This window comes from Camelus bactrianus, chromosome 16 (genome assembly GCF_048773025.1).
Source record: "Camelus bactrianus isolate YW-2024 breed Bactrian camel chromosome 16, ASM4877302v1, whole genome shotgun sequence".
NCBI classification, from domain to species: Eukaryota; Metazoa; Chordata; class Mammalia; order Artiodactyla; family Camelidae; genus Camelus; species Camelus bactrianus.
Window position 1 is genome coordinate 11,042,384 of NC_133554.1, and position 27,621 is coordinate 11,070,004.

Here is a 27,621-nt window from a genome sequence, read left to right on the forward strand (position 1 = left end):
AAATATATATGTATTCTCTATATTATATATGTAGATACGTTTATTATAAATTCTACCATATAAAGAATGTGTAGCACGCAAATTACAAATAATAATAAAATATACAGTGCTTTTTCTTGTAAATTCCACATGGCTAGTTGAGTCTCACCGAATAATTTGTTGATTTTGGTTGCAATCTTGTATCTGTTCCCAACCTACAGTTGCAATTGACAAGTGAGTGTTGGGCCAACCTAAATGTTGCTTGATATTTGCCTTTGCTTTAAGGAATAAGATGAAGGTGAAACAACGAAGGCTTATGTTGGAAGTGCACTTGTTTCTCCATGATGTTGTGCCACTTATTTGCTAAATTGGATACTAGTTTTGGAGAATAATATTTCATTAATGTTTATGTGCTCTTCACAATGTGACAGCCGCAGACAGGACAATACAGTTGCATTTGCCTTAATGCTTTGTCCATCGCTGTCTGAAGTGTAGATCTACACAATCAACAATATCTGATTTGTAGCATTTGCGATTTCCATGGTGTAAATATTTCCACCTGATGGCTGATTTCCAGCTGCCAACATGACGTCACTGAATACAGAACTGGGAAGGGACGCCCAGTCGCACAGCATTATATAGTGTTTCCACCACGTGGCAACGATAGATGTAAATATCCTTAAAAGCCTAGAGAATTTTAAAATGAAGTAAAGTCACCAGGAGGTGATGAGTTTTGAATATTTATTATCTTGGTTTCTAGAAGAATTTACTGAATTCTGTTTACAGAATTTAATTCTTAGTAATGGCTTTGGTTAACAACCGGCTCAGAACATTCATGAGAATGTGAGAGTCAGCTCTTGTGAGCGGGTATGAGCCGCCCCGCCACAGCATGGCCCCCAGGAGGTGTGAGGATTCCAGATGTGAGATTCTCTGAGGAAAGGTGCTCACGTAGCCTGCATCAGCAGGGATCCAGACGGGCTGTGTTCTAGGAGGGAGGAAGGTGGGGGGCAGGAACAGAAGAGGTCTTTCCGGAGGAGGTGGGCTCAGAGCTGAGCTGTGGAGCATGAGGAGGGTCTGGCAAGGGGGATGGGAGAGCAGCCTGCTCGAGGGCCTGGTTGTGGGGGAACCTGGGGGGAGGGCGGGAAGCAGTCAGAGCGCAGTGTGTAGTGAATCTGTGCCCAAACCTGACCCCTCAATTGTTTCTTTCTTTGTAGGTCATTTTGCACGATGTCCTGAAGTTCTTGTTTGTATATATCGTGTTCTTACTTGGATTTGGAGTAGGTAATTGATTTATAAATAATAGTAGTTCCTGCATTTGTAAAGGGCTTTAGACGAATGTCAGAATGACAGAGCACACAGGAGCCACAGCAACAATGATGGCGGCACCAGTGGAACACTTACTGTGTTCTCTTTACTTCTCTTGACATCTTGACCAAACGGAATCATTACCATCCCTGCTCGTAAGGGAACTGAGGCTTAGAGACTCCAGGAACTGCACCAGTTGCTTTTATCCATCCACACTGTGTGGTTTGCCTCCCACCTTCACATCCCTTATCTTCTGTGGCCCTCACAGCCTCAGTTAGGTTTGGCAGGTGTTTTTGTTCCCATTTTACAGATGGGGAAACTAAAGTTCGCAGAAATTGGATCAATGGCCTTTGAAAAGTAGGAATGGAGTAGTGCATGGAGGTAACCTCCTTTGGTCCTCCACATCACGTTACTGTCACCATTTGCTGCCAATATATCTGTGAGAGCCTCTGGTCTGCTGAGAACCAGGGATGGGTAACCCCTCTCAAAAACCTCTCCACTTGCAACAGAGGGAACAGCACCACCTGATTTTATTTCTAACCTCTGCATAAGGAGATACGGTTTTATTTTCCCATGCCAGTTTTTTTTCCCCGTCATCGCTGGCATTTGAAATTAGGCAGCTGTTCCTGTCTGTCGGGTACCTCTTCTGCGTCACAGTTTGCTTATTTATTTTCTCCTTCACTTCCTTGTTTAGTCATCCATCTATTTCCTCACTCATTAATTTGACCAATCATTCATTCATTCATTCATTCATTTATTCATCTGTCCATTCATTCAGCAAGGAGCTGTAGTGTGTTGCAAAGAAGAGAAGAGTGAGCCCCAGGCCTTGACCGGGGGTCTCGCTGCAAAATGTTCGGAAGAGACTCAGGACCTCCCAGTCTTGGGGGAGACAACCCAGGCTACAGGAAGTCAGGAGCACAAAGCCTGGGGGGGAGGGGAGCCAGGGACACGCATAGATTACAAGTAGCAACTCTGCAAGCCTGCGAGGGATCAAGGGCTGAATGAAAGGGTGGAGGAGGGAGAGGAGAGTCTGGGCTCGGTTAGGCAGGAAGGACTTTCTGCAGGAGGTCAAGGCCGGGCACCAGCCTGATGAAGCTTCTGGAGGAGCTGAGGCTGGAGAAGGAATTTAAGCAGTCAGAGAGAAGGAGGCAGCAGGCCCGCAGCATGTGTGTGTGAGCATGTGTGCAGGTGGAGGTATGCATGAGCTTCTCAGGTAAGTAACCAAACGGAGAGGCTGCAGAGAACACTCTGTTATGTCCTCCCAGCCCTGGCATCGCTGATCGAGAAGTGTCCCAAGGACCATGAGGACTGCAGCTCATATGGCAGCTTCAGCGATGCAGTGCTGGAACTCTTCAAGCTCACCATAGGCCTGGGCGACCTGAACATCCAGCAGAACTCCAAGTACCCCATCCTCTTCCTGTTCCTGCTCATCACCTACGTCATCCTCACCTTTGTCCTCCTCCTCAACATGCTCATTGCCCTGATGGGAGAGACTGTGGAGGACGTCTCCAAGGAGAGTGAGCGCATCTGGCGCCTACAGGTGAGCTTGGCAGAGACCCCTCTACTGGGGCCTGCAGGGGGACTCAGTTCAGCTTATGGTATTGACAACCATCTGCACCGGTGGATAGGGGGTGGGGCCTGGGAATCTGCATAAGCTCCCTGTGCTTGGCTGGGTTTGAGGAAACTAAGTTCCCAGAGTATAGAGTTTAGGGAGTATCGCTGGACAACAGTACGCATGAGAGGAACTCAGGCTTATGGGTGTGCTCTGCTCAGAGTCAGCGGTGTGATATGTGGATGCTGAAGTGTGACCTTAGGTTGCATTAAGAGGAGTATAAGGTACAGGACAGTGGAGGTGACAGTTCTGCTCTCCTCCATCCTGACTGCAGCACTCCTCATGTGCTGTGGGCCTTACACGCTAAGAACACTAACCCAAAGGGTGGTCCAGAGGTACTGACCTGGCTTGGGAGAGGACTTGCAACCATGCCTCACAAGAAATGGTGTGGGAACTGGGTTGAAGAAGGTGAGAGTTCCTTCAGGTATCTGCAGAGCTATGTGTGAAAGAGGGAGCAGCTCTTTCTGTGGCCTCAGGAGGCAGAAATGAGGTATACGAGGCAATGACAGGGAGAAACGCTTGGATTTGACACAAGGAAGTTACTAATTATTAGGGCCTTCTTAATTGGATTGTTGGTAACATTTAGGAGAGTTTGGACAAATTTTTGCCAGGAAAATTGCCGAGGGGATTCCAAGCCTTAGATGGGGATAGGACTGCGTGATGTCTGAACCTCCCTTCACCACGGGATCCCAGGGTCCTAATATTTTTAGTTAGGAAGCTCCAGACTTCCAGAAACATTGTTTATGTGATGTTCAAAACAATTTGAACACCTTCCCCAAACTCACTGGCTTTTCATTTTTGAATTCTGTAGGTTAGATCCTCAGGGCCTAGGCGTTCAGCCCTCAGTGCGGGTGGAGCGGGCTGTGTGGTGGTGTGTGTGCGTGTACGTGTCTGTGTGCACGTGGGCCCATCCACACTCACGGGTCCCCGTGCTCCTGGGCTGGTTCCTCAGTGATGCGCTTAGGCTCGCTTATGTCCCCAGAGAGCCAGGACCATCTTGGAGTTTGAGAAAATGTTACCAGAATGGCTGAGGAGCAGATTCCGGATGGGAGAGCTGTGTAAAGTGGCCGAGGAAGATTTCCGACTGTGTTTGCGGTAACGGAGGGAGAAGGGCCCTTTGCTTGGTGCTCCTTGGGTGGGTGAAGAAAGATGAGTTGGTGGATGTTAGACAAATGGGGCTGCCAATTGCTTGCCAAACCACAGGGCTGTTCTGCCTCCTCAGAAGACAGAACCTGCTCTTCCGGGGTCCCTGGACCTGGACAGGCTTCCTGAGTTTCTGAAGGAAAAGGGAGGAGACTCTTGACTTTTTGGAGGTTCCTCCACAGCCTCTCCCTGCCCAGTGTCTGGCTTAGAAGAGATCTGCCAGCCTGACACTCTTTGCGACCCAGGGGACCACGGGCGCACTTTGTCACTGGCAAGTGGAAAGCGAGACAGTTGCTTTTGGCAGATGTCAAGCTTTTTGATTTTTAAAAAGTATTTGCACGTGCCATGGCCAGCTTTTCTGATGGCTCCACCTCTTCCTACCCCCATCTGACTGCATGACCCTGTGGCCTGTCTTCTTGGAGTATAACTGTGCCTTAACCTACTTCTCTGACTGAAATTCCACCCCCAGTCCCCGCCCCGGGAACCATCATTTTCACTATAATTGTTACCCTAACAAGTCTCTCTAATTTACACACCCTCGCTCTAGACATGTTCTCTGAGTGTGAACTGCAGCCAAACCATCATCTCCAGTTACACTCCAACACCTTAGACACCGCCCACTCTTTTGGGGTTTGAACTGTAACCGCCTTCTCTTAGTGCAGCCTTCACCATAGCTGGACTTCACGCCCTCACATCTTCTCCACCTGGGCCAGCATCTCCCTCCCTACCACCCATCTTCCCTTCCTTCCTTCCTCCCACCCTCCCTACCTTCCTTTCTTCCTTTCTTCCTTTCTTACTCCCACCCTCCCTTCCTCCTTCCCTTCCACCCTCCCCTCCTTCCCCATGGACTGTCTCCCCCATCTGTCAGGCACAGCCAATGCTGGCTGAAGATGTCCCCTTCATACTCTGAGCTTCTGGGTCCTACACCCTAGGAGAGGACTGATCCTGGAGGACTGGGAAAGTGGGGACATGGGCAGGTTTCAAGCCCTAACAATGCTGATATGACCATGGTTGAGGGGGAGGTGCAGGCAGGAGTGCTCCCGATCCCTGGAATGGACAGAAGGGGAGCTGTCGAGGACACCGCAAACTCTGTGCTATTTGTTTGCATTTAATGAGATGCAGTTAGAGAGTGGTGAGAATGATTGTCACACCCACAGGATCAACGAGGTGAAGTGGACTGAATGGAAAACTCACGTCTCCTTCCTCAACGAAGATCCGGGGCCTGGGAGACGGACAGGTACCGGTGCTGTCAGTGATGCCCACTCCTGTCTGACCATCTGATCCCGGGCAAACCAAGTTGGAGGGCCCTGATTTCCCCCATCTGTAAAGTGGGAGGGCTGAATTAATCCTTTCCAGCACTATCAATTTATAACCTATCTGGAATAATTTCTAAAAATCAGGTGGTGGACTGAGATGTGGAAGCACACCTTGCACAGTGCTGTATTTGTAAAATGGTGGGGATTTTTTTTTCAAGCAGATTTCAGCAAACTCCAAGATTCTTCCAGGAGCAACAGCAAAACTACCCTCAATGCATTTGGTGAAATCGATGAATTTCCGGAAACGTCAGTGTAGAAGCAGAAGCTGGAGCTCGTGTGCGAGTGGGCTGTCTGATGCTGCAGGCTGGGTTCTGGACTTGGTGCTGAGGGCTTTGCGGGGTGATGGAGCCTGGCTCTGCTAACAGAGACAAGGAAGGCACCCTCATGCTGAGCAGGCGGCTGAACCCGGGGGCAGCTGTCAGTTTGCCTGAGTGGGAAACACCCTGGATTTTGTCACTCAGCAAAGAGCTTGTATACACGCACGGCCGACAGTCCTGACCCTGGAGTCCTGGGAATCCCGAATTCTGAGTGAAGTCCCTGTGTTCCCCAACTTCAGGTCAATGTGGCTCGGAGAGAAGGTTGGCAGGGAACGGGTCGGGACCGGAGGAGCAGGGAGAGGAGTCTTCCTGCCAACATCATGACATCTCCCGCCCCAGCGCACACATTCCACCATCTCCCCTACTATGACTGGGTCTCCTGGATTTAAGGGACTCTCAATCCCACCCCAGGGGCCAGAGGGGAATGAGTTTCTGGAACCTTCAGGGAGCAGGAATACAACCTTGAAATGAGTAGCCTTGGTACTCAAGGCTCAAACTGTCTCACACTGAGAGATGTTTTTAGTAGAATAATTAACATGGGGTTTTTCTTTTCAATAGAGAAAGATCATTTCAGTTTTGCATGAAAATTACTTCAGATGAAGTACGTGATTATTAAAAGCTGAGAAATAGATTTTAGGATTTGGGGCTGGATGTAAGTGTTATATACTTGGCCTTGGGGTGGCCAGAACAAGGACAAAAAGCGTTTCTTTATGCACATAGAAGTCCACATGAGACACAGCAGGCAGGGCCTGCGATCTGAGTGAAAGATGTTGGCTCTTTGCCTTGTCCCAGCCCTGCTACAGTGCGTGCTTCCACGCTGGGATTGTGGCTTTGTCCGAAACAGAAACGGCAGCTGCTCTGTTTACGTGGTCTTGAATCTCAGAGGTTACTCCTATACATCAGTATTTCTCATTGGAAGAATTTAACAAAATACCTGAACTTCTCTGGTATTAGCTATTTTTGTTAACTGTGAATTTTGAAGCAGAGGAAAAGGCGTACGAAAAAGCTGCAGAAGCTGGTTGAGCACTTACTGGGATGTTGTTAAAGATCACAACTGGATGAACTTGAAGGTCCTCTTGGCCTGGAAATCAGCATCCTGCATCTGGAGTTACCTACTTGAAGTTATCCTGAAAAGGTGTCCCTGGTTTGAAGGGCAGCTGTTTGGAGCCAGGGCACCATGGAGCTGGGAATTCAGAACTGTTCTGATTCAGATATGAATGGATAAAGCCGTATGGCTCTCCATTTCCCACCTGAACAAAAGCTGGTAGGTTAGACAGACAGAGATCAGTAACGGGGTCTTTGTCTTCTTACACATGAAGAACTGCTGTTTGAGGATCTGGATGGAATTTGTTGGCAGGACCCTTTTCCGTACTGGGATATTCTTCCTAGTAGTGGCATCCCCCAAAGGCTTTCAGCCTGGATGGTCTCAGCCTGGATAGGTTTGCCAAGGGAAGCAAGGAGTCAAAGGGCATTGGCTCCAAAGGACCAGTTCTCTTATTTACACCTGGAGACTAAAGCCCTGAAAGGAAAGTGGACTTGTCTGAGTTACGCAGGAGGTTGTCTCAGAGCTGTTGAAGCCAGAGGTTCTGATTCTGGACCACAGATGTCCCCCTGCATGGTTTTTTTTTTTTTTTTTTAGGACAGTTATTCAGTAAGTTTGAGTCTGCCTTTGTGGTTGGCGTATGTCAGGGGGCTAGGGCTTTCTGCTCAGGTAACTCGTGCTGACAGTCTACATTGTCCCTATGATCGTTACGATGGGTTTAAAATTCAAGTGTGTGCACACACACACCACGCTACACTGAATTCACGGGTGTATCAGGACATCTTAAATGATTCATGCAGCAGTAATTTAAGGGGAAGGCATGTTCCAGGGATGGAATCTCCCCTACTCAGATAACAGTTTTGGCTGGGACCTTCCCTTTAGCTAAACTTTGCCTCAGCAAGACTCTGTTATTCTAGACATTATGTTGGTATATCTGTTTGGAATAAAAATGGTGCTTACCTTCTTCCCTGGGCTATGGGTGAAGGAATTTGAGGCTGTACTGTGAAGTCATTAAGCTGTTAGAGGGGCTCCTGCCTGAGAGCCCAGTGTTACTGATCTTCCTTTCCTTCCTCAAGGCCTGGTGAAGGCCTTTTGCTCTGGGCGGGGCCCAGGTTGGTGGGCAGTCATCTGGGCCTGTAAGCCACACTTGATTTCTGCATTGACTTACATGTATTTACTGTCATCTTAGTCCCAAACACAGACTTGTCCCCTTGTTCTCATCAAATGTGCCTGATCTGTGCATATTCTAATTTAAATACTTGTTCTTAATTTAAGTGTGTGTGAAATTCTATGTTCAAAAAAGAAGTCATAAATGGAACAGGAGCACTATAGTGCCATTAAAAACATGCTTTCTTGACTTCTGATAAATATTTATTTTGCCTTGTTATGGTCGTGTTGTGTCCTTGCATTAGATGTGCCACTGTGAAGACTGACCAGAAATTCTAGGGTGTTGCTTAACATGTGTGGATAAAGGGAAGGCCACTCTTTTGACCTAAAGCATTATTATCAGTCCCAGCTCAGGGACAGAGTCAGCACACTAAGGCATGCCACCTTTGTGCACTGTTTACATCTTAAAGTGCATCATTCCCAGTACCCTATTTGAACCACTGAATAACTCTGGAAGCAATTTGAGTCAAAGGACACCCAGAGTTTATAAGTCACATTCCCAAGGAATCACAGCCTGAAAATGTTACAGGTTCAAGTCACGTGACCCCAAGCAGGGAGTCCTTCCATCACGCTTGTTGGTTCTTAACTTACTTTGCATGGATGTGAAACCATGGCTCCACCTGGAGACAGGAAGTATAAATCCCTCCTGTCTACCTCACAGGACCTTAAAGAAGGGCAATAAGAGAATGGATATGAAAGAGCTGATTTATTACTGCCATTGCTGCCCCACATATAGGTATATACACTTTTTCATTCTTTGAGTTATTTCAAAAGGATGGCAGTTCTCATCTTGAATGCCAAGATGCTGAGGTGTCTTGAGGGGCTGCAGAACTGGCAAACAACTTATTACTAAGTGATATGCTATATTTGGTCAATTATTTACCTAATCCAAACGATTCCCAGAATAACATCCCTCCCTGGGATGTGTCTCCTTGAGTGGCAAAGAAATGGAAATGGTACACAGTCTGCATCCTAGCTTACACAGGCTTCAGCCTATAAGCTAGGGATGTTCCATCCATGGAAACATTCTGGATTACTGATAGGAAAAGGGTAGAAACTCCTGTCACAGGATATACTCTGGGAGTGGGATGCCCAGGTCAATGAGGATGCAGCTTTATGGCTTTTGATATTGTGAAAAATTACCTTCCAAAAGGTATTTTGCAATTTTTCCAGCCTTTGAGATTGTATAGTTCCCAATTTATAAAGCTCTTTCATTCATACTGGTTATCTTAATATATGATTTTATAGGTGGTTTGATGATTATTGTATCTCCACTTAATAGGTGGGGAAACTGAGACTTGGAGAGAGACGGAATGCCAGGTAAAGGTCACAGTGCTCTTTCCTGGGCCAAGGATCCAGGTTCTCTGAAGTGTTCTGCTAAGTGCTAGGCCAGTCGCGTCAATGAGCTTGTATAACAGGGGGGTTTAGCGTAGCCTGGGTCACATTTAAGATTACACGTCATCCAGGTAAAGGGTAGTGTGAGGTTAGACAGGGTTTAAATAAGAGGGAAACACATTGGCAAAGACCCCGAGGTAGCAGGGAGCTCGGTGCATTTGAGGATGGAGAGGTCTGTGTGGCCAGATCGCTGGGAACAGGGGCTGGAGAGGTGGGCAGAGGCCAGGCACACAGGACTTGTCCAGCTGTAGGGAGGCTTTGAGATTTCATACCAAGGGTTAGGGGAAATGACTAAAAGGTTTCACACAGGGAGATTACTGAATGTGAACATTTCCTTTTTTGTTGTTGTTGCTTTTTCTATAGGGCTCCTGGCTTAAAACGGTGTATTTTTCTGCCCACCATCATTTGGGACATAGTAACAGTCTGAAGAGTGTGAAATGGAATGAATTCCACCTGGGAGTGATGGGGATGCTCAGGAAGTGGCTGGGAAAGAAGGAAAAAAGGCAAAGAGAAGGCAGGGACATTGGTAGAATATGAAGCCATTTCCGTAGAGGAGGAATGGCTGAGCACACTCATTTATTCAGCTGAACTTTATCAGGAACTACTTAGATTGCAGATACTGAAAAAGACACTGGCAATACCCTCAAGATGGGATGGATGCAGAGAGGGGCCAAGGGGCAGGCCAAGAAAGGCTTTACAGATGAAATGAGGGTTGCGTTGCAATTTGCAGAAAAAACAGGAATTAGCTAGGGTAAGGTCTGAGTAGGGGTGAGGTAGGGGAGGAAGGGAAGAGAAGGAAGAAAATTCTAGGTGGAAGGGACAGTCTGTGTGAAGACATATAGAAATAAAACAACGTGACGCCGACTCCACAGAGAGGACTTGAAGGCAGATGAGTCTAGAGAGCTTGTGGGGAAGGCAAACACAGTTTGTAAATGGCCTTTTGTGTGAGGAATTTGAACTTGAATAATTTATTATTCTGTGCTAGCCACTGTGCTACGCACTTATATGTATTAGCTCACTTAATCCTCCCAATCATCTCAAGAGAGGGGCACTATTATCATGATTATCCCCATTTTATAAATGAGAAAACTGAGTCTCTAGACTGAAATAATCAAAATAAAATAAAACAAAGTGGCTAAAGTCACACAGCAATGTGTTACAGATTTTTTTTTAAAAAAAATCACATCTATTTAGAAATTCTGAAGACTATATAGAGTCAGAGAGAATTAGACTTCATAGAAATAATCAATATAAAATCTGAAACCACAGTGGCCTAAATTGCACATTGTAAGTTTTGTTAGCTAAATTTTGATGGAAGAATAAAGTATTTTTGCCAAAAAATACGTCTGAAAAAAATCGACCAAGGAAAACTGAACTTGGACATAGAACACAAAGGAAGGAATACGCACAGTTGGGAGAAGGAAGTCTGGTAAAACTGGTTATATACAAGAACTGATTGATAAATTGGAGTTTTACTACAGAATTCATAAGGAAGAGAGTTTATTCTAGTGAAAATAATTTTGGGAAAGTGCAAATATAAATGTCGAAAATTTAGAAACACTTTGCATGCTATAGAACAGAATATGGAATGAAATTGGCTCAGTGGGATTTGCTTTGATAGAATGAAACTGTCTACGTATATGGTACAGATAATGTTAGTATGATTTTGGTAAATATATTTGAAACCATAAACATGGGTTCCTTGGGGTCCAAATCATGGGGTAAAAATTTTCTTTACTTGGCTGCTGTGGCCTAAGAGAGGAGGGAGGGAGGCTCCTGCAGGGGCTGGAGAGGGACAGAGAAAGCGTTTTAGCCCGAGGACCTCTGAGGAGAAGAATCATGGGAGTGAGGTATTTGGGCCTTTAGGACACAGGGGAATTCTTTAAAATAATGTGTTTGTGAAACAGAGACATAGGTTCAGGTCACACTTCCACTAGTGTCCACTGCCCTCTGCTATTTCTGTCTTTACCACCTATGCTGCTGGAGCCCAAAGACTTCCTCACATGCTGGTTGGGAAGAAAGGCAAGCTCCTTCTCTCAAAGCAAGAAGGGAGGGCTGGGAGGAATGTGCCTCCCAAGTTGGGAAGGAATGTTAGCGCTGATGGGGGCCTGTGAGACTCTGTAGGAGGCTCTCTGCTCTCTAAGGTCAGAGCAGCACAAGTGGGTGTGCCACCACAGCGATGCTCTGCGTGGGTTACTGCCTATTGGTGGACAAAGGACCATTCAGAGTTTCTGGATTTGTTCAAAATGTCACCTTTACAATCAGCCCTCATTTCCTGTTCACATTTCATCTTCAAAAGAGCATCTGCAAATCTACAGGTATCATAACTACTGCTAAAGTTTATAGACTTGATCCTTAATAATTTATCATTAATTCAAATCTGAAAAAATTTAAAATAGCAAGTTGGCACAATTAGTTTCTGGTAGCATTTTTACACTACTTGAAAACATACAACATTCAGTTCTATGCTGAAGTTAATAACTCTTTTAATACAGTATATATTTCAATGTTAAAATTTGAACTTAAAGGCTGTTTACTGGGAATGTTAACTGTCAAAGTATAAGGTACAAAAAGCTATACAGAAATAAGAAAAGCACTTCTTTGAGTAAGTTGCATACATAAAGTACAATATCTTTAAAAGATATTCATTGATTTATTCATGCATTCAAGAAATTTACCTGAATGCCCACCATCTGCAAGGCACTGGGCTAGATTCTATGGATTCGGTGTTGAATAAGGCACAATCTGGTCTCCAAGAGCTTACAAACTAGAACTTTTCTAGGTACTCTATAACAAATGAGCTATAAGTGATTTCTAACATAAAGAGGAGCAAATACTTTTTGCATTGAGTGTTAGTTTAGTCGTCTTTGCAAAAGCTTCTTTCTTTTCATAATATGCAGCCTCATTTACAAACACCGGGTACACAGTACAGTCTCCGCCCAATGGAATAGTCTTTCCATCAAGAGTTAAAAACACAGGATCCCCAGGGTGCAATGGCTTCCAGTCTTGATCCTCCCAGGAGACAATTAAAATACATAAAAGTGCATTAGGTTTTCTCCTACTTTAAAAAGTTAATGTCAGGTACTATACAACTAAAATCATAGCATCGTCTTCTTTAAAAAGAGATACTTGAGAGGCATACGAGTGATGTGACTAAACTGAGACTGAGCAATTGATTTTGGCAGTGGTATTAAGAGTTTCCTTTTTATTTTTATAACCGACAACATGTAATTAGAGTTTGCTTCAATACTGTTTGCCTTGAATGTTGCCAAAGAGATTTATAATATTAAAAGGCAAAACAAAATGTGCATCTCCTTAAGGGCATACTCTAACTCTTGCTAGCTGAAGTTAAATTCTGCTCAGTAAAATTGAAGAAATACCCATTAAGAGCCTTCTGTGTATAAGACATTCTACTGTTGGGGATAAAAAAAATGAGTGACATTGTGCCTGCACGCTAGGAGGTTCCTCTGTGGTGGGGACTGGTGGGAGAAGGTGGGAGCAGGCTGAGGAAAGTCTAAGACAAGGTGGGCGTTTTCCATACGTGTCCCCACATTGTAATAACGGAGTTACCTGAGGGTCCCCACCAAAGATTTGGACCTGTGAGCCCACCCACACCAGTGCTGCCACACCACAGGAACCCTAGAGCAGCTCTTCTCAGACTTGGATGTGTCTGCAGTTCATCTAGCGATCTTGTTCATCTGGACTCGTAACCAGGTCCCCGCCTGAGTCACTCACTCAGGGTCTAATGGCTTCTCCGTTCACTCCCTACTCTCCAGACACTGGTCTTCCTGCAGTTCCTCAAAACACTGCAAGTTTGTTCCCGCCTCAGAGCCTTTGCACTTGTTTTCCACGTGGCTGACTTCTCATCTTCCAGGTTCCACCTTCAATGCCCCATCTTAAGAAACGGCATTTTCTGACCACGCCATCTAATGAGGAACCCTCTGTTATCTGCTACTGTATTATTCTGTTTATTTCTTTCATAGCACTTATGAAAATTTGAAATCATGTGATTTTTGTATTATTTACTTACTTATTCATGGTCTGTCCTCCCCTTACTACTATGCAAGTTCTATCAGAGACCCTGCCTATCTTGACTCTCAGGGCCCAGGACAAGCTTAGTAGTTATTCAAACATATTTATTGAAAGAATCAATCAGTCCCTCCTGCAGAATACTGAGCCATTCCTTATTGTCTACCAAAACTATCCTTTCTGGCTTTGAAGACCTACCACTAGCCCTGTTTGTTACCGACTTCATTCATCTCACCTCTGCCTCCGCAGGATGATTTTTGTGTTTCTCACGTATGTCTTTGAGGAATATGAAACTTAAACAATCCTGTGTTGTAGCCAGTTATGACATCATCACCTTGACCTCTGGTTTTTGTTCTTGTAATTTTTGTTACTTGTAGGGCTTTCCTCCCTTCTCTCCCCAGACCTTTGTCTTTCTGTCCTTTCAAACACTGCCTAAGGCTCCTTCTTCAGGTTTCCACCTGGGTACCACTAAGGCACAAGGCAGGATTTGCTCCACTAGACTGCGTTTTGGGACAGGCTATTTTATTAAGTTGTAAGTCTGAACGACTATCATTAGGGTCATTAAATAGGAGTTTGAACTGGATCAGTGCTTTTCCACTCTAATTACCCAGACCAGTAAGATCAGATGATCCCAGATTGGGGGCCTGGCATCATTACCCTTTAAAAGGCTCTCTAGGCAATGCGCAGCCAGGGTTGAAAGCTCCAGACTAGACGATCCATCAGGATTTTTCCATTGCTGAGTCCTGAGGGTGTGTAGGGTGCTCCCAATGGGGATGGATGTCTTAGCTTTTGGGAACCTCTGCTTCCCCCTGCTTTTACCTTTTTCTTTTCCAGATTTAAACCTTCTATACTCCCCCTCTCTCCTACTTTTCTTCCCCTTCACTATGCCATTATTGATCAAACCGGACAAGGAACAGATACTGGGGTTCTGAGGAGTCAGGAAATGACAGCAGAAAAAGTTCCAGAGAAAGAGGTTCTGATTGTTCTGCTCTAACTTATATGGTAGTGCTCACAGGAAGAGGGTGGCAATGTGGCTGGCTGCAGAGAACATTAGTTCTGGATCTGCCGTCAATAGCTATATGGCTATGGGAAGGATCTAATTTCTGAGCCTCTGTTTTCTTATGTTAAAATAGATGTAATAACTCCTAGCCATTGCACCTGGGCAGGAATTTCACCTTCTCTGACCCGCACCCCCCTCATTATTCTGCAGTAACATCTGGTTTTCTTCAAGACCACAGCTTAGACCTCAATACACCTAGACTGTAGATTCCACAAGAATATAAACCATGTCCACTGATGTATCCCCAGGGCCAGCACAGGATATACTCAATAAATATTTACTGAGTGACCATCTGAACACCTTACCTACACTGTTTTTGAGAACGTCAAATGAGCTAATGTATGTAAAATGCTTTATGGACTGTAAAGTTCTACTCAAAGGTAGGGCATCATTATTTTGAATATTTAAGAGAAGTAGTAAATGTTACCTGCAGTTTAGGGTGGATAATAGCAGCAATTTCTCCACTTTTGTTCCTGGGATAATCAACTTTCTCCATTATTTTATAGACTTCAATAGCACAGGGAGGAAATTCTTTTCCTATGGCAAAAACAAAATGTATAAATAACAAAAAAAGAAGAAGAAAACTCCTGAAAAAAGGGAACTTGATATTTTAAAGAAGGAACAGTAATAACCAAAAACTGAATTTTCAAGAACACACTTCCTTTTTTTGCTTTTAAATCATTTTATTGTGAAATTTAACGCTCAGAAAGTACATAAAACATAGTTTAATGAATTATAAAATGACTACCCATGTAACTATCACCCAGGACAAGAAACAGCACACTGCCAGTATTCCAGCGTCCCCTGCGTGCCTCCTTCCCATCATAATCCCATTGCCTTCCCACCTTTAGCAGTAATCACTAATTTTGGTAATGACTCTCTTGCTTTACTTTATAGTTACACCACCTATTTCTGAATCTTACACAGTATAGTTAAGGTTGCCTACTGTTGAATATTTTACAAATACAATCAATCACTATATGCACTTGGTCTTCTGAAGATCAACTTTTTGGGAAGATTCATCTATATTGTGGTATATAGCCACTGTTCGTCCATTTTCTTTGCAGTATAGTATTCCACTGCAAGAAAATGCCATAATTTATTCACTCTTTCTAGGGTTTATGGACATCTTGCATGTTTCCAGCTTGGGCCTATTAAGAAGAATGCCATGGGCTTGCAGGGCTTCAGGCAGAGAGCTGCTCTGCCACCACCACTGAGACACTTTACCGGATCATCTTCCTGATGCTCGAATGTCCCAAGCTAAAGCTGAAAACACCGCCATAGATGCAAGTCATTGGCCACAACAGTCATTGCTCCAGTGTTATCTTAATTTCATTATTGCCAGAGTTAACTAAAATGCTCTATGACTGATGATCACAGGTCCCAGAGGCCTTTAGCTTTCTTGGTAGAAAACAGAACTTACAAAGCCAGTGTGGAAGAGAAAGTGGCTAGGACTGGGAGTCAGGATACCTGGGCTCTTATCTCCTGGCTGTGTACTTGAGCAAAATGCTTAACTTCTCGAAGCTTACGTTCTTTACCAGTCAAACTAAGGTTGCGCATTAGTTTATCTTGAAGGGCCCTTTCAGCTCTGACATTCTATGATTGCATAACTTCAAGAGGATGTCCAGCAGGTTAGGTGACTTCAGCATTGTGCTCCTTCTCTTAACTGAGTAGGTTAAACATCTGGATAGCTCCTGAGCAGTGAGACACTAGGATGCAGGCAGTGGAGTGCAACTTACAAAGGCACAGCAACATTAAACAACCCAATGCCCAAAAACTTGGAAAAGGAGTAGTTTACATTATACCAGGCAACTTCTGAACAAACAGGATGAACTTCCATCCAACAGAGAGCCCACAGTGTGCTGTGCTTGCAATCCAAATAAATTCTTCCTTTGCCCTTAGAGCAGAAAGTGCAGCTGGGGTTGGAATGTCGATATAACGTGATCACTTCTGTGTCCGTTAGCTTTTGCTGCAAAACACACTACACCAGAACTTAGTGGCTTAAGACAACAATCCTCTAATTAGCTCATGCTCTGTGGGTTGGTTGGGCAGTTCCTCTGGTCTAGGCTGGACTGGCTGATATCTAATTGGCTTGCTCATGCATTAGCAGTGAGCTGGCAGGTCAGCAGGAGGCTGGGTGCTCTAAGATGGCCTCACTCTCTTAGTTGGTATTTGACTGGCTGTCAGCTGGAGCTGCAGGATCACTGGCCGAGGTGTCTCAGTTCTCAGCCTCATAACATCTCATTATCCAGTGGGCTAGGGTGGACTGATTCACATACTGGCAGTGCAGGGTTCCCAAGGATGGCAAGAGACAGAGCCTCGATTGCAAGTTCTTTTCAAACTTCTATGGCACAAAACATGCCACATGGCCAAGGCAGATTCAGGTGGTAGGGAAATAGACTCCACCTGTTGAGGGGACACAGATGCAGGGAAGGAAAGAATTTGTGGCTATTTTTACAATTTGCCACACTTTCCAAGATGAAGATGGGAACTGATCAGATATCATCTCTTTAAACCAGAAGGTCCGTTGGGAGGAAAGGAAAGAGTGGTAGAACACAAAGGAGTGTTTTTTGCTACTTAGAATCTCAGAGCTGGAAGGAGTCTCAGATGCCCAGCTTCCAGAGATGCTTGAATATTCTCCACATCTTTCTGGCCAAGTGGTCATCTTGCTCCTGCTTGAACAACTTTACAAAGTGTGGTCTGTTCCACTGTTGGTCAGCTTTGTTAATTAGACATTTCTGTCTCTAGGTAACATTATTCCACCAATTCTAATCTGCCCTCTGAGTCACAGAAAGGATGCCTAATTCTTTTCCAATATAACACTTTGAAAACTCTAAGATAAAATCGGCCTTAAGATTTTTTTTCTAAGCATCTCTAAATTCTATCAATGACTGCTCTTCTATTGTCACACACATGAGGACACATGTGAAGGTATCTTTGGGATTATTCTTATTATATTTCTCAAATTTCAACATTCTCAACTGCTTCCTCAGCTAACCTCTACTTTATAGACATTCCTCCTGAAATATAGACTAGGAATTTCTTCACATGTCTCCAAGCATTGTTTATCCAAGGCAGAAAAGAGACCGTCACTTCCCTCATTCTGTGATTTTTTTTAATATGAAAGTAAAATTTTGTTTCTGATGTACTTTAATTTTAAACATTTGGTTTAGATTAATGTTAAAGCCTGTCAGGACTTTTTGGATCCAACTTCTGATCTCAGATATTTTCCTGCTAGCTTCCTGTCACTTATCACTTACATAAGCATGTCACGTATGTCCTTATCCAAGTCACTAACAGTAATTTTGAGTAGGACACAGCTAAAGACAGAGCTCTTCTACACATTTCTAGAGACTTCTTCAGATGGTTGCCAGCATCCTTTGGATAACGGTGCTCTTTCCATGTTAGTTAAAAATCCATCAAACTGGATAGTCTAAATTAATAATGGTTCAAAAGTTTTGAATTGCAGAATCCTTTCCTTAAATGAAATGTTACAAGGATAAAACAGATACAACTGCTCTGGCTGAAGGAGGAGTGGGGGTCGTTGTCCTGGAGCTACCAGGACAGCTACTAAATCCCCGCCCTGTGGCAAGAATCTATGGATTGTGATTTGAAAACCATGTTTTTGAATGTATGTAAGTTATTCCTCAATAAAAACAATGTCAATTATATAAAGAAGAAAAAAAGCAAAAGAGTAAATAAAAATATTTCTGTACAAACAGAAAACACAAACAAAAAAAAACATGTTTTGGTTTTTTTTCAGTCAGGTTTGTGGCCTTCTACCTGGGTGCATTGTTTCCTTACATTCAACACACTTACTATTCCAAGGGTTTCTTGTGAATAAGTGGTGACCTTCCCAACACCAGGCCCATCAGACAGTATAGAACCTGTCCTCAGACAAAGGGGGTAAAATCCTGATTTTCAGTCTTTGTGACTTTGGGGTCAAAGGACTTCCAAGCACAGAAGAAATTCCTGTGATCACAGCAGGAGGTTAAGGAATTACCCTCTCCATAGGCACTGAAATATTCACCAGCTTTGCCGCTATATAGACCCATTCCTCAACAATAATTTCACTTCAGCCTGTCTGAATAATTATTTATATGTCACCTTGATTTTGTCTTAATTATAATTCTTAAAAGATTTAAAGTAAACTTATTTTTTAAAATAATTAATACGTTTCTTGTTTTGTTTTGTTTTGTTGCAGTTTTAGGTTCATCAAATCAATGAGCAGACAGTACATAGAGCTCCTTATACCCATCTCACCATGAGCCCCCATTTAACTATTTGTAATCACACAAATAATACATGAATACGTCATTCTTCTTGAACACAACTAAAACAAAATTAACTTGATTTTCCCCTCCTTTCCCCAGTAATCACTGTTATCACTTTGGTGTTTTCTCCTAGAACTTTTCCTGTGTAGTAACGTATATTTATATGTATTCTAGCAAGTGTTTTTTTATTATTATTATTATTATTATTATTTGAACCAAATTGGTGTAACATATATTTTGGTCTACAACTTGCTTTCTTTCAATTAACAATGTAGTTTGAAGATATTTCCATGTTGGTTTACTTAACTAAGTGATGGATATTCACGTTATTTCCATTGTTATGCTGTTACAGACAATGCTTCAATAACCACCCTTGTATGTGGCATGTTGCTATGCATGTGCTTGTGTTTCTTTGAGATGTGGAATTGCTATGTCACAGAATTTGCACATTTTAGAAAGTGGATACTGTCAAATTATCCTCTAAAGTGTCTTTACCATTTTACATCAGCAGGGAAGGAGACTATCCCCTTTTCTCACACCCTTACCAACACAATATTATCAGATTTTAATATTTTCCCAATCTAATGGGAGAAAATGGTTTTGCATTTTAATTTGCATTTTTCTGATTACTACTGATACTGGACATCTTTTCATCTCTTTATTGGACATTTGTATTTCTTGGTAATTCCTTGCTTTTTAAAAAGGAGATTAATAGGAAAATGAGGATTTTGTTTGGGGAGCTTTATTTGGCAGCTGTTTTCCTTGGAAGGCAGCTATGCTAACCACTCTACCACCAGTGCAAGGTCGGCAGCTGTTTTTCTTGAATGTGTCTACATTGGTAATGAAGGAAGACCGAAGTGAATACAAATTTTATAAAAGCACCTAATATCATTAACATGGCAAATATGACTTAGATTCCAATTGCTACTTCAATGTGTAGCAATTAAGTTGTTATGTGTGCTCCATCTCATCTATTTCTGATTTATTTACACACACAAGCTATAAATTAAAGAAACACTTTCTGCCTACTACTTACCTTCATTGAAATTATGTATAAAATCAAGTGCATGTTTAATCATTTTTCTCATTTGATCCAGGATATCAGCTCTAAGGACCCCTTGAGGCTGGGGACCAACTTCTATACCTAAGTACAGAAGGGGAGATAGTTGCATTTATACAAGTTTTAGAATATAAGATTGAGCATTTTAATATATCAAGATCTAGAATCCCATCATTCAAAGTGATTAAAAAAGTAGGCCATGTAGCATCATGAAAAATATATATGACATAATGCCAGGCAAAAAAAGAAAGCAGAGCATTTACATGTACAAGTTAGATGCATAGTAAATAAAGACTGGGAGAGAACATGGAAAAAAGTCCAAAGAGTTGTGTTATAGTAGTAAGGTCTTGAGGTCTTTTTTCCTTTAGATTTTCTTCAATATTGTCGAAATATTTAAAAATCATAATAATTAAAAGTAGACAAATTTACACCAAGAAAATAATATGTGGCCACAGAGAGAAACTGTCATAGACCTAACACTTAGCTTGTAGCAGAAAAAACATCTATTTAGTCAAAGAAATCTACACTAAGTTGAGCCATGGATTTAAGTCTAATGACAATCTATGTGACCCTAGAGTAACTTTCTTGCTCTTAATATAACAACCCATCCCGACATGATAGTGCAATGGATTCAATTATCTGTAGGAAAAAATCATATTTCTTCTCACCCTAAGAAGGTCTGCTTCCTGTGGCTGTCACACATGCATCCACAAAATACTTTTTCTAAACCACTCATCTAGTCCCTTCTCTCCTGTTCAAGTCTCCCACGCAGTTATTACTCCAATTACCACCTTCCCCATTTATAAAACCATTTACCAAGTATAACATTATCCATTTTTATTCTTTTCCATTTATCTATCATCACCCAATTCTGTTAATTCTCAATTCACAAAATCTTACTGTATTGTCTTTTACCTTAATTTTTGTGCTTAGCTTTCCTGGATATATGTTTGGGCATATATTTAAGTATAGGGTATAAGTGTGGCTAAGGTATGCATCAGTGTATAAGTGATTTGTACAAATGTGTGAAAACGTGTTCATGGATATGTCTGTATGTGTAGTGTAGAAGACATTGTTGATTGCCTACCCCAAATCCATTCTATCTTACTTTTTGCTGACAGATACCTGATTTTGGTTGGGTATCCAACTCAGGAGTAAATGTGGAATAGTTTTAGTCAATCAGAGTAACCCCATTAACTCTAGGAGTTAACTTAAGAATGGATATGTGACCCAGTTCTGAACAACTGGCCATAATGGAAGGTCTGCAAGTGGATTCCTGAGAATGTCTTTTCTTCCCCTAGATATTGTCGTGTTGGCGTATGATGATTGAAACTACAGTGGACATCTTGTGCCACCTAAAGTCAGAGGTGTATTATAAAATGTTGAGTTGAAGAGAGTGTTTTTCTGATCTTAAGTGTTCCTCCCTCCATGACTGAATGACATAAAAATATTCTAAAGAAAATAGCAAAGTTGGAAGGAGAACATATAGTATTTCTAATTATTTACGATGATCTTAATACTGTCCCACATGAAAATGTTTGAAAGATTTGGCTCTATTTTTAAGAACTAAACACAGCAGTAGATATTCGTTCTGGTTAAGAGCAACACTGCCCCATAAATATCACAGATCAAGTTCGCTCTCGCAAGGCTCGGAAATCTTAGGCTTTATTTGATGTCACAGAGAAACAGGATCTCTGTCCCTTACTGTTAAGCATTCAGTTTGTTTCAAATAATTACCCACACCTGTGTATTTAGCATGCCCCGAATGATCTGTTGATTATACACCTAATTATCAGTAATTGAATAACTATGATAACTTTAAATTTTGCTTATATTGTTTGACGACTCACTTTTAAGTTAAATTGCTCTTGGTTAAACCATCTGAGATCTAACAAAAAAGATTTTAGGTTTTGACAGCAATTTTAATGATTATAGCGTGGTCTGTAAACAACTATGCTACTAGGTCACTCAGGAAAGAGAATGGAATATAGAAAAAAGAGACTGTCTGAGAGTGCAAGCCTGCATGTTGGAAGTTATCAGGAGGTAAAGATGAACTCATAGCCCAGTAACCGACAGGGTAAACAAGTGCGTGGAAAACAAACACAGGTCACCAGAGATTCTATTGTAAAGCAGGTGCTAAGAGGGATACTGGGAGAGAATTTTCCATGGGCCTTTTGTGTTTCTGCATGTCTTTTCAGTAAGACATGACTGTCTTGGCTGCAGATTATTTTTTCAAGAATGTTTGTACAGTGAGTACTCTTGGAAGGTAGGAATGGTGTCTCTCTTACAGCAAAAGCCAGGCTGCTTACTGCACATTATAAAAGATACCAGTTCCCTTAGCTCAGTGTTTCTTCCTGGAATGCAGAAAGCTGCCCAATGAAATCGAGGAAATTTGATATAGTTAGACACTGTTGGTGATAGTTTGTTTATTACTTGAAAATTATAAGCCATAATGATAAGCAAAGTAGCTATATATAGGCTTTAAATTAATTTTCTCAGAGTTTCATCTAGGACACATTTTGTTTAGTTGTGACAGTGGGAGATATGACTTACCAACAGCATACTTGGCTATAGAACGAGTGGTTGCGTATTTGAGGGAAGGATGCTCAGTAAGATAAACGTAGCAAGGTAATGGAGCCAAAGACATCTGAAAAGAATTTAAAACATCTTTCTTATTATGTAAAGACCGTATGTCTTGTTGTCTTTGCTGTTAGAGTCAATGATGCCTTCAATATGTTTCCCTTCATCGACTAAGATTAGTAAGACAGCTTTATGAAACACTCTGAAATCCAATGTTGTTATTATAGCTTTGAAAACACATAATAAAGGAATTACATATAAAGCTGGATTCTAAATAGCTTTCGGGATAAAATGTATATTAAACACTTCTCCAGAACTATGAACAGAGAATATGAATAAATTCTCCTTCTGAATGGATTTGGTTATTTTGTTTACATCATTGGTTCCATTTACTATTTAGCTTAGTATTGGTCTCTCAAAGAATTCTGTGTCTGTCAAAGAATTCTGTGGGCAGGTCTCTACAGATGTTGGGCAACTCCCCCTACCCGAATGAGAATTATTTGAATGAGAATTCAGGACAGGCCTCTCAGCTTTGATAACAATGGCAGCCATGCTGCTTCTATGCCCGGCAATCAAAGCATGCAACTTTCCTTTCAAGAAGCAGCAAAGACTTGCTGCATTATGAGCTCCTACCAGAACAACTATCTAGTTAATGTCAAAAATTCAAGGGATACAAAAATAATTGTTAATTTTTACTATCTGCTAGGTATTCAGCTAAATACTCTAATTATTTTATCTCATTTAAGGCTTAGAACAGCCATATAGGGTAAGTGTTATTATTGTGCCAATTTTATAAAACGAGGAAAGTCAGGTTTTGGAAGTTGAGTATCTTGTTCCAGGATAGTGAATGAGAGAGCCAGGATTAGAACCCAGGCACTCCTGGCTATATGGGTCACACTCTTTCTACTAAATCATACTGGTTCATACCAGCTCTCTGGAAGGAAGGCTATCCACTATACAGAAATAATCATACAGTTTATTATTTGTGTATTTGCTTGGTTGCTATTTTCTAGCAATTTTTCTCTAGTTATAGGCATTGGATTGCTGAATTTTTCATATTGTAGATTTCTGAGCTTTAGAGCGATTAGCTAGAGGAAATACTGAAAGATCAGATGTGCGTGAGGGTATCTGAATCAAATGGAGACATGGGCAGGGCTAAGGAGAGCCAATGTTTGTATTATTGGTCTTTAATCAACATTAAGTGACTATTTTTGAGCTTCCTAAAACTATAATTGAGCCACTTTAATCATACCATTTAAAATTTTGGTATTAATTTTACTAAAGGGCCTATGGTTTGGTGGCTATCTCAATAAAAGATTTACAATTTTATAGACACAAGGATCCATATGTTTCATTATTTTATTCATTGTATTTATTATTTCACTCATTTCTTCCCCTTTTCTCCTGCCTGTCACTACTACCTCCGTTCTAGTGCTTCTCCCAATCCCCCATTTCTTTTGAACCCTCCCTCCTGACCCTTTTCTAGTTGTTTCACATCTATAATTGACTGAAAAGTACACGTCCTAGGCTAACTTGTAAGTTAATAACATTGACATTACCTTAATATAATGAAACATCTGAATTAAAAAGTCATTCCTGGAATCTTCAAGAATAAGAGTGCACCCCATGTTAGAAGTAGTGTTGTGAAGGTCAAAAATAATGTCATAGGAATCTTCACTATCTTTTGGACCAAATAAATGATTTATTTCTTGAGCCCTTCTCACTTCATATGGCAAATCCTCTGACATTTTTTTGCTGTTATTAGCAGAAAGAAAAAGATTAACAACATCTGTGGCTAAGGTAACATAAACATACAAAAAGAACACAGTATAGAAGGAACCATTTGCAAAATCTTTAATATGAAAAATCTGTGAAGAAGTGGAAATTAGCTTGAAAACTTCACAAACGAAAAATTACAGTTTCCCCCCTCCATTTGATTCCATGTAATGTTGCACTGACATGCTTACAAATAATAGTTTATTTCTGTGGCTGGCCACAAGAAAGACATTTCAAACAGAATTCACCATCTGACTTCAATACTTAACAAAGTTCATCCATTCATTTAATCACCAGTGTCTTAGTAGTTCAGTGCACTGAGCTATTATGGAACTAGACCACCAAATGCACTATTCTGGGGGAGGGGCTCTAGCTAGTTCCAGTGCACAAAAACAGTCAAACTTAGGAGCTCACATCATCTAATTAGGAATTCTTAAGTGATGCCAGGAACCACTAAAGATCCAGGGTCAAGCTTTATAGAGAAGAGTCTGTAAACCCTGTGAAAATAGAAAATTTTACAGGTATATGCACTTATGCACTTTTCTGGGATAGAGTTGATAGCTTTTACTGAATTCTCAAGTAAGTCTCTACCTGACTAGCCACCTCCCACAGTAGTTATGATATAATATTTTTTAATGTACATGATCATTTAAATTTATTTTTCCTCATTAAAGCATTCAATCACATTTCTCTACAATTTGATTTCTTTCTAGTCTCTGGCAATTTTTGCTAATATCTTCAAAGGACCTATATTTGCACCTGAGTAATTCTTGCCTGGAAAGGAATCAAGAAAATGGAACAGCCATTTTTCAACTATGAAGCAAAAGCAATGAGGACAAAAGCTGCATATTAAGGCTAGTGCAGTGGGAAGATAGGATGACATCACTGTGCACTGTACCAGCCCTGGACTGCCTACCTCGGACTTATTACTCGTGAAAAAGAAACTGTTATTTGTTTAAGCCACTGTTTTCAGATTTATATTATGTGCAACCAAACATATCCTAATGAATATATATGTACTTTAAAAGTTAATTCATGCAACAACTCCATGAGTACCCCCCTTCACCCCAACTGATTTGCTCCTCACTCTCCCCCATGTGAGTAAATGGCACCACCAGCCACACAGTTGCTCACAGTCAAGGCTTGAAGTCTTAAAAGATAATAGACACTGAGTTCTCATGCCTGGAATCCAGGTCCCGTAGCAAGAATCCCAAGGGATGGGGTGGAACGAATAGGCAGGGAGAAGATCCTAAACGGGATGGCAGCCCTACTAAGTGACAAATATATTCTGCATAGGAGCCTTTTGAAGAATTTTTAGCATGGGAAAGACATGACAAGATTAGGATCACCCCTATGGCTACTACTATACAGACAACAGATGTAGGCAGGATTGGAGTAAGGCTGGATGCACAAAGATTCCTTAGGAGGCTACTTTAACCATCCACAGAAGAAATAAACTAAGGCAATGAAAATGGAGAGGAAGACTGGATTTGCAAAATACTTGCAATTATTCAATACTTGAATAATTGGGAAGATGAGTAACCCACTAGATGTAGGGGATAAAGAACTGGGAAAGTTATAAGATGATCTCTATAGGTGATTTGGTGAGTAATGGTGACATCACTGAGAATTTAGGAGAATTAAGGAAAAGCAGCAAAATTTGGGAGAGGGAGGATGGGAGGAGGTAATTAATTAATTGATCTCATAAGTTTCCATAACCACCCTGAGAGATAACTGTCTAGCCTCTGATAAGTGTTGAATGTAAGAAGTAGGAAGTGAATTTAATTTAAGAGACTGTTCTCACTGAAGTGCATGCTACTGAGTGGTCATAATAAGAAAACTCATTCTAATCTATATTAGAGTTATTTGGGAAGTTAATATGCCAACTAAAAGTTATTCTTCAGAAAATCCTTACTTGTAATATAAGTGTTAGTTAATAGCTGTTTTAGGTGCATAGATAAAACTTAATTTTCTCGACATAATCTCAGTCAAGATAAAGCACTTTTGAAATTAAAACTTATGTTAGTAAAAATATGGTCTGATAGGCAAGGTATGACTACTGTATAACTGCTCTGGAAAACATCTATTCCATAAAGTGAGGCACATTTGTATAAATGTAGCAACCATCTTTTGAACTGTGATAAGATTAAATTTAAGTACCTCTGTGATAAGATTAAATTTAAGTAACTCTTTAAACTCAAATTAAGGTTTAATAGAAAATGAGTCTATAAAGCAGTGCGGTCTTAGTTGTCTGTGTGCATGACGTATCTTAGCTTGTAGTCTGCTAGCTCCTGAGGGTGAAACCATTTTGTACACAGCTTTGTACTCCTATAGTACCTGGCACAGAGAGAGCCCTGTAAAGAGAAGGTGTTAATATTTTTAGGTACATGAAAGAAAGAAGTGGTGAAGAGCAAATACTTAGAGGCCTGTAAATCTATATAGCAGCTATAATGATGTAAACAAAGGCAGAAATAATTCATAAGGACTTCCCTAGAGTGTTATGATTGCCTACCTTGTATGCAATATGTCATAAATCAGCTGTAACTTAAATTCAGAAAATTCAGGTCTCAGTGATCCACACTGAAGATAGTACACTAACTCTTCAGATCACAGAGTAGTCTACTATTTTCTGATGAGGGTCATTTATTCACTCTTTCATTAAACAAATATTAATTGAAATATTATACTTTTCTTAACTAGAACTTTCTGCATTATCATAAACATAGTTGCAAAAATATAGTAATGAATCACCTAGAAAGCTAACAAATATGTACCCAAGCAGAGTGGCCAAACATTAACTTAATGTAAAAGACTATTAAATCTGTTTCTTAAAAGACAAGGTTTAAAAATAAAAACCTGTGTTATTTGTTGTCTCAGTCTATAGAATACATTTTAAAAAAAATCAGTTAAGAACATTGCGATGTTTAAAAAAGTTTATAAAAGAGCACATGAATGCCCAGTTTAGATAACTGAGTAATTCGTAATGGAGTATGGTTAAAAGTGAAAGTGACCATTCACAACAGCTACTATACGTACAAACATGAGTATCATCTGCATACACAAATATATACATATGTGCTCTCACACATACTGCTTTTCAGACACACACATACACACACGTGTGCGTGTACACACACACACAACACAAAATAGAGTCTTACCCAAGATTTTCAGGATCAAAAACTCGATTCAGGTCACAGTCAACATATCTGGTGCACTTCTTCACAGCTCTTGGGTTGGTAATAAATGGTTTTACCTCCAGCCCCGTTCTCTGAATCTCAGTGCCGTTCTCCAGCCAGTGCTTAACTAGAAATACTCCTGTTAGCTCATTCCCATGAGTTCCTCCAAAGATAGCAACCTTTTTTATAGGATCGTCAGCAACGTGACAAGAAGTCATTTTATCGAGTAGTTTTATCTGATTTCTGCAATTCAGAAAGGAGGAGATCAAAGAAAACTTAATTTCTTAAGCAGTTTAGGAATTTAAATCTAAATGAGACCTTTAACCAAAGTGCAAAGTACAGGGTTCTCTTGAGTGGAGTGTATTTTGATTTTCTGTTACAAGTTCT

The 27,621-nt window shown here is 41.3% G+C and overlaps 2 protein-coding genes across 6 annotated transcripts in view; one reads left to right on the forward strand and one right to left on the reverse strand.

The window, feature by feature from the left end:
* The window catches only part of TRPV3 (transient receptor potential cation channel subfamily V member 3), a 32,130-nt gene extending 24,048 nt beyond the window's left edge, over positions 1-8,082 (forward strand). Inside the window, exons 14-18 of the mRNA XM_010950229.3 lie at positions 1,194-1,260; positions 2,550-2,824; positions 3,879-3,991; positions 5,197-5,276; positions 5,517-8,082. Coding sequence (XP_010948531.2) covers positions 1,194-1,260; positions 2,550-2,824; positions 3,879-3,991; positions 5,197-5,276; positions 5,517-5,611 — 630 coding nt within the window. The 3' untranslated portion in view covers positions 5,612-8,082. The remainder of the gene's footprint in view (positions 1-1,193; positions 1,261-2,549; positions 2,825-3,878; positions 3,992-5,196; positions 5,277-5,516) is intronic.
* ASPA (aspartoacylase) lies at positions 707-27,621 on the reverse strand. Of its 5 annotated transcripts, none has more exons than XR_006723000.2 (7): positions 27,217-27,621; positions 23,839-24,034; positions 22,253-22,346; positions 19,676-19,783; positions 14,793-14,902; positions 5,234-5,360; positions 707-1,106 (listed from the first exon to the last, which is right to left on the reverse strand). XR_006723000.2 is itself a non-coding variant. In XM_045513019.2 (6 exons), the coding sequence occupies exons 1-6, from the start codon at positions 27,450-27,452 to the stop codon at positions 5,289-5,291; spliced, it is 816 nt and encodes a 271-aa protein (XP_045368975.1). In that variant the 5' UTR covers positions 27,453-27,621; the 3' UTR covers positions 5,130-5,288. The 5 variants fall into 5 exon arrangements, 3 of the variants coding, with proteins under 3 accessions (XP_045368975.1, XP_074198681.1, XP_010948533.1); XR_012499444.1 differs by lacking the exons at positions 707-1,106; positions 5,234-5,360 and adding exons at positions 5,492-5,713; positions 6,704-7,191 and having other exon boundaries at positions 27,217-27,620; XM_045513019.2 differs by lacking the exon at positions 707-1,106 and having other exon boundaries at positions 5,130-5,360.

Bases quoted from the DNA above. Each gene is read 5' to 3' on its own strand.
- ASPA (XM_010950231.3), bottom strand. From the start codon at position 27,452: ATGACTTCTTGTCACGTTGCTGACGATCCTATAAAAAAGGTTGCTATC. The intron at 24,035-27,216 runs GTAAGACTCTAT...TGCTAATAACAG, and splicing joins TTTGATCCTGAAAATCTTGG to CAAAAAAATGTCAGAGGATT. The intron at 14,903-19,675 runs GTAAGTAGTAGG...TTTTTGCCATAG, and splicing joins TATACATAATTTCAATGAAG to GAAAAGAATTTCCTCCCTGT.